The 12,281-nt window shown below is 54.9% G+C and overlaps 1 protein-coding gene across 3 annotated transcripts; it reads right to left on the bottom strand.

Annotated features, from left to right (window-relative positions):
* Positions 1-2,433: 2,433 nt before the first annotated feature.
* On the bottom strand, positions 2,434-10,621 carry KCND1 (potassium voltage-gated channel subfamily D member 1). 3 transcript variants are annotated; one of them, XM_082717976.1, is made up of 8 exons: positions 10,350-10,544; positions 7,776-9,024; positions 5,914-6,076; positions 5,728-5,811; positions 5,541-5,639; positions 5,014-5,264; positions 3,649-3,870; positions 2,434-2,572 (listed from the first exon to the last, which is right to left on the bottom strand). In XM_082717976.1, the coding sequence occupies exons 2-8, from the start codon at positions 8,894-8,896 to the stop codon at positions 2,548-2,550; spliced, it is 1,965 nt and encodes a 654-aa protein (XP_082574102.1). In that variant the 5' UTR covers positions 8,897-9,024; positions 10,350-10,544; the 3' UTR covers positions 2,434-2,547. The 3 variants fall into 3 exon arrangements, with proteins under 3 accessions (XP_082574102.1, XP_082574101.1, XP_082574100.1); XM_082717975.1 differs by having other exon boundaries at positions 3,642-3,870; positions 7,776-10,621; XM_082717974.1 differs by having other exon boundaries at positions 2,434-3,870; positions 7,776-10,621.
* Between the last annotated feature and the right edge of the window lie 1,660 nt (positions 10,622-12,281).

The raw sequence follows: 12,281 nt of genomic DNA, 5'->3' as shown, positions 1-12,281 counted from the left end.
GGCAAGTCATTTAACATCCACCCCATCCGCAATTTTTCAAAAGATTTTATTTATTTTTCTAGTAATTGTTGTACCCAGCGTGGAGCTTGAAGTCACAACCCCCGAGATCGAGTCCCATGCTCTTAGGACTAATCACCAGGCGCCCCTATCTGCAATTTCTAATCCTCTGTAACATGAGAATATGATAATTATGATTTAAGGATCAGCGATTAATGCCTGCAAAGGGTATAGTGCTGTGCCTGGCACATAGTAAGTGCTCAATAAGTTAGTTTGAATGGCAGTGCAAGGAAAAGGATCCCAGGGTTTGGAGTCAGGAAGACCTCAGTTCCAGACCCTGATGGACTGTTAGTAATTGTATGAACTTGGGCGAGTCACTTAAGTGTCTTAAATTTGAGGTTACCCATGGAAAATAGGAAAGATAATGCCTGCCCAGACTGCCTCAAGGAATAGTTATGGCGTTCAGATGGGTTTATGAACCAAGAAGTTGTTTTGAGAGGTGAGAGCTTGCTGCTGGTCTTGGGAGTCAAGCCGTACATGTTGACTGAAAGATGATTAGTAAGCTCTTCTGAGTGCCATCTAACCTTGTTCCTTCAGATGCTGACCTTGGTTGAAGTTCTTCCTTGAAGGGTGTCAGTTACAAATGACATGTTGTGTTTTCTGCTCTGAAGACTTCATGAGACAGGACTCAAGTTTCCTGGGCCTACTGTGTTCAGGGCACTATGCCAAATGCCTAGGCATGTTACCATATTAAATCTTCTCATGATCCTCTCACTTGACCTCTATTTCCTACTAGATATTTGTCCAGCATTACATGTCTAAAATTGAATTTAGGATAATCATTGTAGCTAATCTTCACGAAGTACTTTCTCTGCGCCTGGTACTCTGTGCTAACAGCTTTGATGTTCCTTTTGACAGTGAGTGCCCCCCACTCAGCCTTTGCCCAAGCCAGAAACCAGGAGTCAACCTTGTCTGCTCCCTCTTCCTCAACTCCCACATGCCTGTCAATCCCAAGTCCTGTCAATTCCACCTCTCAAACCTCTCAAACTCTCCAACTCTTACCACCACTACATGGTCCAAGCCACCATCACCCACCAAGTGGACTACTGCAAGAGCCTCCTCACCACCCTTCCTCCCGCCAGGACTGTTTCTCTAGAATCCACTCCACTGTCCACAGGCAGAGCAATCCTTCTGAAATGCAAACCTCATGATGACTCTTTCTGTCTACAAGCCTTCAGAAGTCCCCGTTATACTTAGGATAAAGTCCAAAATCTGTACCATAGCTTCAAAGGCTTTTTTGCGATCTGGCCTATCTCCACATCCCTACTCTTACCACAGCCTCACACTCTCCTCCCCAGCTGAACCAAACTAATTTCAGTTCTCCAAATGCCCTGAGCTTACCCCCTAATCTCCAGGTCATTGCACATGCTTTCCTGTCTGCCTGAAACTTTTATCCTTTTCCCTGGCTAAATCCACCTCATTCTTTGGGTGTTGGCTGGATTAGGTCCTCCTGCCATCTGCATGCTTCTGCAATCCCATCAATCTTAGTTCCACAACACTAGACTGTAATTGCTTAATTGTCTGCCCTCCATGCTCACGTCTGTCGATCATAGACGATGTCTACGTTGCCCATCTTTGTATCCCTAGGGCTAGCACGTGGTATGCGGTTAATAAATATTTGGTGAATAAATGGTTATTATTTTACAGATTAGCAACCTGAGGCAAGAGAAGGTTGAAGTGACTCTCTCACCTGGGGCTTGGAACCCAGGTCAACCCCAATCCAAGGTCTGTCTTCTTGGTGCTCCACAAAGCTCAGTCACACTCTAGCCAAGTGTATCCAGTAGCCCAGCAGAGACAGTGCAGGGGATGTCCACAAGGAAGGGTGAGCTGCCAAACTTGAGAGATGCTTTCTTTCTTCTTCTTCTTTTAAAATATTGAGTTCTTCTTCTTCTTCTTTTTTTTTTTTTTTAAAGTAAGCTCTAGGCCCGATGCGGGGCTTGAATTTAGGAACCTGAGATCAAGAGCCACATATTCTACTCACTGAGCCAGCCAAGCGCCCCTGAGAGATGCTTTTAATTAACCAGTTCAGAGCCATTGGCTTCCAGGAAGCCTGGGGTTTAAGTCTCCTCTGACCAAATGCGTGCTGCTCTAGATCTCAGTTTCCCCATCTGTGAGTAAGAGAGTTGGAGCAGATGAGTCCTAGGGCCATATCTCAGGGCTTCCTGGCCTGCCTCACTGGCTGTAGATTCAGCTCTTCAAACCACCCTCTTTAATTCCTCCTAGATCCCCATCTTCCAGAACATGTCACCAACGACTGACCTCCCAGAACCTGGACCGCAACCTGCCCTTCTCCGGTTGAAAGGAATTGAAACCAGTGAACATTCCACCCCCCGCCCCAGCCCGACCCAGCCTCCAAATTCACAGAGCCAGGAGGTATTCATCCTCATCTCTCCTCTCAGGTTTTATTGACTGATGGAAACTACATCTTTGTCAGCCACCAGCTCCACGGGGACAGTGCTGGGGACAGGGAACCTGAGATGATGCCAGATTTCAGCCTGAGAGCAGACACAGAGTTCTGGAAGGTGACCCAAGAGGGAAAAGAGAGAGGAATATGTGAAAAGGCTTTGCGGGGGAGGAGGAGGAAGAGATCAAGAAGTTCCTCCTGCCCCCTACAACTCTCAGAGTTTAGGAACAACCCAGGCCCCAGCCCCGACACTTCTGGACTCCTGCCCAAGAACTTGGAATCATCTATGATCTCCAAACACAGCCCAGCTCTCACTGGCTGCTAGGCTCTTATCTCAGCCAGTCCAGACTCCAGCCCAACCCAAGAAGGAAGCAAACCAGGGGAGAGGGGGGCGGAGGGGTTGGAGGTGGCCCCCCTGGTTAGGGCAGATGTAAATACTGCAGCAGCCTGGGCAGAGCCTTTGCATAACATCACGGCAGCAGCTGCTATTGCTAGAGTTTGCTGGGGGCCCAGCACAGGACGGGGTTGCAGGGACCCATTTCTAGCAGCCAGGAAAGGGGAGTGGTGTTTGTGCTATCTGTGTATATTGGGAGAGGTAGCCTGACCCCTGAGCCAAGGCGGGGGGTGGCAGGTCACTGCTGAGGCCACAGCCCAGGAAGCCTGTGGTTGCATTCCAAGCTTCAGAATCAGGGAGCTGTTGGGCTCAGTGGAAGGTGGGGAAAACTCCTAGAGGCCAGCTCCAAGGTGAAGGTTCTCTTCTCTGAAACCCCCAAACCTCCACAGCCCAGCCAGAGAGAAGAGGGAACCTCATCTCTCCTTCTCAGGCCAGAGCTGAGATGTCAGGTGGGAGCCCTAGAGGCCCAACAGGAGAAGCATGCAGGAGACCAGCGAGGGGAGAGAGGCCAGCCCCAGTGTGCTGGAGCAAGGAGGCCGGGGGGCCTGAGGAAGCCCAGCACTTCAGCACCCCTCAGGACAAACTATCGGGGGTGGGGAAAGTTTCCCCTTCACTGGCTGCTTCCCCATTAGGTGAGCTGTTCCATCAAACTCCATTGCATAGTTCTCAGTGGGGGGAGGAGGGGCAGAAGGGGTCCCCAGGCCTGTCCCTCCCTGCCTCCCCAAAATATGGCTTTGGAAAGGAGTCCCCAAGAATCGAGAGGGCCCTCTGGACGGGCGGACCCACCGCTCACAGGGAAGAGATCTTGACAGTCTCCGGGAGGAGGCAAGGGGTGCCCAGGCTGGAGTTCCTGAGGTTGCTGCTGGCCCCACCGCCACCACCAGGGGAGGAAGGTTGGCTCTCATCTGGGGTGTTGGCAGGAGGGGTAGGGATACTGATGATGGCAGCCACGAAGTCCCGGCTGTCGCAGTTCAGGTCGAGGCTGTCGTGGGGCTTGGCATTGAGGCTTGAGCGGCTGTGCATAAGGGTGGGGAGGTGGAAGCTTCTTAAAAGGGGCTCTTAATACTTGCTACAGCAATCGTGACATGTACTGAGTGCCTGTTGGGTCTCTCTGTTCTAAATGCTTTGCCTCCATCCCCCATTATGGCAGTGGCCAGTGAGGGCTCTGGGGTCAGGTGGTCCTGGGTTGAAATCCCAGTTTTACCTTGGCCCCTCTAAATCCCTCTTCTCTTTTTTATCTGTAGCATGGGAATAACAGAGTTGCCTACCTCGCAGGGTCCTTGTGGAGATTAAATGAGATAAGAAGTGCTATAAAGTGCTCAGCCCAGAACATAATGAGCACTCATGGAAATACCAGTATTTCTTACCTCATAGGGTCACTGTGGAGATTAAATGAGATAAAAAGTGCTACAGAGTGTTCCACATAGTGCCCGGAGCATACATACATAAGGAGCATACATACCAAAATGTTCTCCATCATGGTTACTCCTTACGATGCCAGACCCTCATAATGATCAGTGTAAGAGTTAACATGACCTGGTCCTGTTCCTTTCTGATTTGGCTTCCCACAATTCTCCCCCTCACTCACTCCACTCTTCTCACAGGAGCTTCTTGGCTGTGTCTCTAACACGCAGACCCATTCTTGCCTCAGGGCCTTTGCACAGGCTGTTTGCTCCCTCCCTCATCTTCTTCTGGTGTCACCTCAGCAAAGCTTCTCCATACCTCGTTCTACACCCTGTCCCCCATCCCCAGTTTATTTTTCTTCTTGGTACTTAACACACCTCATTGTGTACGTGCTTGTTTATTAACGGTCTCATCCCACTAGAATATAAATTCCAGAATGTCAAGGAGCTCTGTCTGTTCACTTTGCTGTCTGAAATGAACTCACTTGTAAACTCCTACAGTGAACTCCAAAGTGCCTGAAAGTGTGCCTGGCATATAGTAGGTGCTCAATAAATGTTTGCTGAAAGAACCAATGAAGAACAAGTTCCAGGCAAGGGAAGCCCAAGCTCCCCACATAGAGGAGTCCGGGCTTGAGCTTTCTCTTTCTGATGGGCCAGAAGTCAAGACATCTCAGACCGCCATCCCCCGCACACCCTGCCACCCAGTCTCAGCTCTGAGCTTCCCCCAGGAGTAGCCAGCAGGTGGGGGTGCTTACCTCTGAGGGGCAGGGCTTCTCCGCAGCCCTGCCAATGTGTCCAGCTCCTGCATGCTGCCACGACTGACTGAGGCCGTGGAGTTGGCAAGGCGAATGGCACGGCGCTTGGCCCTGCGGGGACAGCAGGAGGACAGCAGGCTGCCAGGCCCCACTGCCTGGGAGGACACGGAGGTGCTGCGGCTGGTGCGGCCCCCCAGTGAGACAGCACCCAGAGCCTCGCTGAAGGTTAGCTCATCTGTGAACTCATGGCACTGTGGGCGGAAGGGAGGCAAGGTCATGAGGCAGCACACAGGAACTAACCCCAGCCCTTGGCCTTGGCTGAGGCCGCTCCCTCCTTACTGGAAGTACCTCTTGCTTCCCTTCCTCTGCCCACCCTCAAGGCTCAGCTATACTGGGGCCTCTTCCAGGAAGCCCTGTGGGATTTCCACAATCAGTAGTGAGCCTCCCATCCCAGGGAGGGTACTGATTGGGCTGCAGAGGAAGGCCCCTCCTTCTGTCGCCCCTCCCACCCCGCCTTTAGGCCTCACCGTTGTCTTCTCTAGACAGTGCAGGAGGTGGTGATGTTGTTGCTCGAAAGCAGAACGGTTCCGGACACACAACGCCTGTTCCTCCCCACTGCTGCTGTCCTGGGGTGGACGGAGCAGAGGGACAAGGTCAGAACCTTCCTCCTCCCACCACTGCTCCCCCCCAAACCCAAGGCAGGCCCCTCCCCACCTCAAGGCCTCCGTTCTGCTTGTACTGTAGGAAGGCATTGGTGGTACCACTCTTTGCCAACCGGATCCTTGCCAAGCGCACCTTCTACAGAGAAGGGAGGAGACAAAGGGTCAGGTGGGTAGACGCAAGAGCAGACCGGCTTGGGGCACGGGGAGCAGGAGGTACTCTGAGGGAAGAGGCTGTTACCTGCTGCGCTCGGCGCTTGTCAGCACGCTGGTTCTGGTGGTAGATGCGGCTGAAGTTGGACACGATGACCGGTACAGGCAGTGCAATGACCAGGACACCGCTGAGGGAGCAGATGGATCCGAAAATCTTGCCAGCAATGGTGCTGGGCACCATGTCTCCATAGCTGGGGCCAGGGGAGGGAAGCCGAGGTTAAGAAGAGTGCCCACACACCCCTCAGTCTCCCACACCATCCCATACAGCCCAACATATTCTGTGACCCTGGCCAGGCACTGAAACTCTCTGAGCCTCAGTTTCCCACTCTGCAAAATGTGGGGAAAGACCTCTCTGGCCACCGGTGGGGGTCAAGGGAGAAATTGGCCCTCGGCCCCTACCATCTGCTGCCCCCATCTGAGTTGCACACCGAGCATCTGAGTCAGCTGGAAATCTATTAATACCAAACAGAGGAGAGAAGGAGGAAGGCAGAGGCAGTAAATATAGTCTCCTGAGGAGAAAGTCCAAGCACCACAAGCCAGCTGAGGGGCTCTGAGTCCTGGAAGCAGTGCTCTGTTGGTTTTGCTTCCATCTGTCTTACCTTCTCTAGGTAGGACCCCTTCTTATAACCCCAGAGGAAGCCTTGAAACTCTCCTCCCATGAAAAAATAGGGGGAGCCTTGAAACTCCCTCCTCCCTTTTCTCCATGCCATCTCCTCTTCCCTGGGGATGGAGCAATGCCAATCTTACCCACTTGTGTCACGGGGTCGGGGTGGGGGTGACCCAAGCTTAGGGAGGTTCCACAGCTGACTTGCTCGAGATCGCCCAGCATACTTTTGTTCTGAACACGGGACCAGTGAGATCTCCTCCCCTCTGCAGTCCCAGCCTCTAGGCCTTCTCTCAGTCCTTGTCCCCCTCCCCCCAAGGATGGCCGTTCCTTATTTCTTTGACTCATTTAAAGGTCTCTCCAACTTGGCCGTTTCTGGTCTGTGATGTGTCATCTCAGACTGTGTCCTCAACTATGAGACACAGGCAGCTGTCCACCCTCTCAGGGTTGCTGTGAGGACTCATTAGGGTAAAAGGCACTCAAGAACCCAGTTCCAACCCACTCTCGGGGCTCAGTATTTGTATGTCAATCCAATTCTGAACCTCCAACCAGAATTAACTTCTACTCCTTAGAAACCCAAAAGCCATTTCTCTGTAGCTCTGCTAAAGCCCCAGCGAGCCCACTTCACCCATTCAAAAGATCCCAAGCAACTGTACACCTAATTTCAGCAATGGAAATTTAGAGAAGGAGCATGGTATGTGCCCTAAACAATGTCTTTAAGAACATCATGAGTTGGTGATTCTGTCTGATGCCTTTATCCCAACTTGTTCCCTCTCAAGGATTGACACTAAAAAATAATGCTGAAAATACCTCGACCTGGAGAACATCAAGGAATCACAATGTCACAGAGGTAGGACCCCATACGGCAGATGATTCTGGAGGTTTGAGAGACATGGGTCCTCAAGGTGGGAAAAAGGAGGTGGTGGAACGCCAGTACCTAGGTATCCTACACCAGAAACTTTCAGAGAACTTTCACAACCGTGAGGTCACAGAATCCCCTCTAGATGATGAAGGGATCAACATTTCTCATTTGCCACAGTGGGGAAAACAGGCCCAAAGAGAACAAGGTCAACAGAAAGAGTGCAGCTAAGACAATCCTTGGAACCCAAGTCTCCTGACCAGGACAGTGAAGGCATTGTCAGACCTGCAAGGGATTTGGAGATTAGTCCAACTCCCTTTGTTTTCAGAGAAGAGCAGGCAGAAGCGCAAATCGAGAAAAAAGAGATCTTACAGAGAAAGGTGAGTGTAACTGATCGGGCAGCTCCCAACACCGGGTCTGCACTCACCCGAGGGTGGTCATGGTGACAATGGTATACCAGAAGGCCGCAGGGATGCTAGTGAAGTTGGTCTTGTTTGTGCCCTTCTCAGCATAAAACATGACCGTGGCGAAGATGATGATGGCCATGGTAAGGGAAAAGAGGAGAAAGCCCAGCTCAGAGGCACAGCTCTTGAGTGTGTAGCCCAGAATCCGCAAGCCCTGAGAGTGCCTGGAGAACTTGAAGATGCGGAACACCCGGAATACACGCAGGGTGACAAAGGCGCCCGAGACGTCCTCGTTCTTGGGCACGAAAAGCCCAATGTAGTAGGGCAGGATGGCCACCACGTCGATAAGGCTCATCACACTCCGCAGGAAGCGGCACCGGCTGGGGGCGGCGAAGAGCCGCAGGAGGTACTCTCCCGTGAATATGAGCACGCAGGCCGTGTCCATGCAGAAAAAGGCCAGGGGGAAGCGGTCGCCGCAGGGCTGCTCCCTTGGGGGCCGCCGCGCGGGGCCGCGGCACGGGATGGTCTCCACCACGTTGGCGATGACCGACACGGCGATGAAGAAGCCCGTCACGTAGTAGAAGACGAGGGCCGCCGTGCTCGTGTGCGGGTTCTCGAAGGCCCGCCAGAGCCGCTGCCGCAAGGAGCTGCCGGCAGGCAGGGCAGGGCCATCGCCCGCCTGCTCGGCCTCCTCGTCCTCCGCCAGGCGTTCGGCGTTCTCTTTCTTGCGGTCCCGGTACTCTTCGAGGCAGCAGTCGCCCACGAGCTCCGGCACCAGACCGTAGAAAGCCAGCTCTTCGTCGAAGGCCTGGATGCACTCCTGCCGCGGGCAGTGCAGGCGGCCGGTGCGGTAGAAGTTCAGCACGTGCCGGAACATGTCGGGGTCGCGATCGAAAAAGTACTCGCCCGAATCCGCGTCATAGAAGAATTCCTTCTCCGAACTGCCTAGCAGGGTGTCTGGGTAGCGGTCCAGAGTGTTCTTCCAGGTCTCGAAGCGCCGGCCGCTCACGTTCACCACCAGAACCTCATCCCCTCGAGACGCCTTCACCCCGGGCGCAGGGGGCAGGGGCTGCTGGGCCAGGGGCAACCAGCCCACTGCAGCGGCCCTCGCGAAGGGCAGCCACGTGGCCACGCCGGCCGCCATCCTGCCGCGCCCCTGGCCCACGGAGACTCGGGGCGGGGGAGGGTGGCCTTTAGGACAGTGTGGCTGTCTCCAGGATGCTGGAGGCTTGGAGAGGCCCTGGGCCACTCGCACAAGCAAACTGGGGGTGTCTACAGAGGTCGAGAGGAACCAGGAGGAACTAGAGAGACGGGTAGGGCCTTGGGGGGCATTTAGAGGATCCAGGGGGGACTGGGGGGATGTCTTGAGGGACCAACCAAGGAGGAGCCAGGAGACATGGAAAGGAGGAGAAAAAGGGCGCCTGGAGGGGCCAAGAAGGAGCCTAGGGAGTGTTTAGAGCGACTGAGAGGGCCCTGGAGGGGTCAGCATGTGCCTGGGAGATGTATGGGGTGTCTAGGGGGCAAGAAACACGGGAGAGTTGCCCACACTCTCAAGAGTTCTGAGGGAAGATGGGGCTGGGACCCCTTAGTGGGTGTGGAGAAGGGACTGGGGCATCCAGAGAGATGAAAGTGGGATCAGAGGTATTTAAAATAGGCTAAGAGTGTCCGGGTGCGGGGGGGTTCTAGAGGGGCCAAGATAACTGAGGTGGGTCGTCTGTACCCTCAAGACTTCTGGGGAAAAGATTAGGGAACTGGAGCTTCCTCATGGATCCAGGAAAGGGGTTCGTGCACGGAAGAGGTGGCTAGAGAACCAGAAGGTTGTAAAGAGGCTGCGAGGTGTCTTGGGAGTGCCTAGAGCAGCCAAGAATAGCCTGAGGGGGGGTGTCTACACTCTACAGGAGTTCTGGGGAAGGCAGGCCAGGTGGGGCCCCCTAGAGGGACTGGAGAAGGGAGTAGGGCATCTGAAGGGTTAGATATGGACTAGGTTATTTTTCAGAGCCTGAGAGGTGTCTGGGAGCGAGGGGTATATGGTGCTGCTGAGAAAGTCTGGTCCACCCTCTCAGGAGTTCCTGGGGGGAGGAAAGGGGCCTGAGGAAACACCTTGGGGCTCAGCTGGAAGTTGGGCACAGCCCCAGAGCACCCAGAGGCTGGATAAAGACTAAGATAAGAGGAGGGGGTCCCCCCAAAATGGGTCGGAAGGTGGGGTGGGATGTTAAAGGGAGCTGGGTGTGTCTCAGGGGAGGATGAGGTTGGCTGGCCTTGCGGGGAGGCGGTGTGCGGATGGGGGAGGCCGGGGCGAAGCTGTGTCCCACCGTTAGGGGCTGGTCTGGGGAAACCACACCCCGAGGGGCTGGCGGTGTGTGCTGGGCAGTGGAAGCAGCGGCGGCAGAAGAGGAGAAGCAGCCACAGCCAGGCCCGGGAGAGGAGAAGGCAGCGCAGACAGGCAGGAGGAGGGGGCTGGGTCCCTGGAAGGACGAGGTCCAGCAGAAGCCCTGGGGACTATCCCAGGATGGGCTAGGGAGTGGGGGCTGGAGCAGGGAAGGACAAGGACAGCGCTGTGGGTGGCCCCCTCCCCCTCCCCAAATGGCCGTCCTCACCTGTGTCCCCGCTGCAGCAGCGGCCACAGCGTTGGGGCTGGGGGTACCAAACACCGGAGCTCCTGCCCCCCTCTGCAGAGCTGCCTGAGTTCTCCTCCTTCTCTGGCTCTCTCTCCCCGCCCCTCTGAGCTTGCCGGGAGCTACAGAGAGAGGCAGGGAGGGGCCTCGTGGCTCCCAGAGCCCCCTCCCCTAGGACAGCCTGAGAGGGACCCTGGGGAGACTCCGCCTCCTACAAAGCTGGTTGGGCCTCAGTCGCGTCATCTGGAAAATGGGGGTGGCAGGGAGCTCTGCCAGTTCTCCCCACCTCCTTCCTGCCCAGCTCCTACCCCCTCTGCCCCCAGGGGCCCCCACCCCCACCCGTCTGAATCAGCAGCACTTAGCAGATCCGATCGATGGGGAGTCGTCCGGTTAATGGCCCCAGTGCCCAGTGCCATGTGGAATGATGCAGCGCTGTGTCCCCTCCCTGCCCCCATGCTGGAGAAGGGCTGGAGAAGAGGGTGGATGGAAGGACGGATGGGGGGGCATTTCTCTAGATGGCCAGGCCCCCAAAGATGTTTCGGGGGGTGGGTGCATGGTTTAGAGCCCAGCTCCTATCAAGACTGTTGTGGGACTGGAGCACCATCCTGGTTTCAGACGTGAAATAAGGGGTAAGGGGGGGTGTGGATGGGGGCAACCCAGGTTGGGGACAGGCATACCACGTTCTCTCCCAGGGGGTCCCCACTCTGAGGGGCAGCCTGCCTCATCCTTCCCCATTCAGCAGCCTTAGTTCATACCTCCTCCTCTAGAGGACTCTGCTCCCCGGTGGCACAGAGCACTGGGTACCGAGTGCCTTGGCCCATGGAGGAGTTTGAACCCCAGCTTTGCTACTGACTTGCTGTGTCCTTTAGCAAGTGCCTTGGGTTGTATCCTCGGCTGTCTGATGGAGTTACCCCAACTTGATAGTGTTGTGGGGAGCATTAAATGGAGTGATGTGAGAAGGGCAGCACTGGGCACTGTGTACAGGGGAAGCCTCATTTTTAATAAAGGTGTGGTGCGAGCACTAAGGGGGGGACCAACTTTCCCCTTTCAACCAATCTACCCACCCGCGTAAGCCTCAGTTTGCTCACTAATCATGCTCCTGATTTGTCCGTTTCTCCATCCCTCCACCTGTCCACCATGCAGCTCCCCATCCATTCTCCCACCCACACAAGCCAGTGCTCTACCCATCCCTCCATCCACCCACTCGCTCACCCATTTGCATGTTCACCCCATCCCCCTATTTGCCACCCTATCCTTAAGTACCTCCAGCACCCATCCACCTGTCCATCCATAGCCCTGCCCATCACTTACTTACCTACTCTTCACCCTTCCTCACCCATCCATCCATTCTCCTGGCCATCCATCTGTCCACTTACATCCCCGATCTATCCATCTACCCATTTATTCATCTGATCACCTATTTGTCCCTCTGCCCATGTATTTCCCAACCTCCCCTGTCAGTGATCTATGCAACCTTCCACTTACTTATCCACCAGTCCATCTAACCACTTACCTATCCTCTCTTCAGCCCACTCTCACCCACACCCACGCCCCCCTCACACCCACCCACATAACATCTCTGGTAGATGTTTCTGGGTCACTCTGGTGGAAGGGCAAGCCCACGGTAACTGGGCAACAGTTGGGGGAGGGTGGGGAAGGAGAGTAGGACTGAAGCCACAGACTTCCCTCCCCATTCCAATGGTGTGACCTCCCCATCCCCGGCACATCCCTCCCGGTTGGAAAGAATGAGAGTAGACAGTCAGTGGGTGGGCCCGTCTGGCCAGATGGTATTTTGGCTGCAGCCTTTACACACACACACACACACACACACACACACACGCACGCACGCACGCGCGCGCTGCTAGAACGCTGAACAAGGACCGCGCCCCACCCAAACATCCCCGATCCCAAATG

The sequence above is a fragment of the Mustela nivalis genome, assembly GCF_964662115.1.
Source record: "Mustela nivalis genome assembly, chromosome: X".
NCBI lineage: Eukaryota > Metazoa > Chordata > Mammalia > Carnivora > Mustelidae > Mustela > Mustela nivalis.
Note: the sequence above shows the minus strand (reverse complement) of the source record. Positions and strands in the feature narration are given on the sequence as shown.

Coding starts and splice junctions, on each gene's coding strand:
- KCND1 (XM_082717976.1), bottom strand. CDS start 8,896: ATGGCGGCCGGCGTGGCCACGTGGCTGCCCTTCGCGAGGGCCGCTGCA. Junction 5,640..5,727: donor AGCAGAACGGAGGCCTTGAG/GTGGGGAGGGGC, acceptor CGTCCACCCCAG/GACAGCAGCAGTGGGGAGGA. Junction 5,265..5,540: donor ACTGTCTAGAGAAGACAACG/GTGAGGCCTAAA, acceptor TTCCGCCCACAG/TGCCATGAGTTCACAGATGA.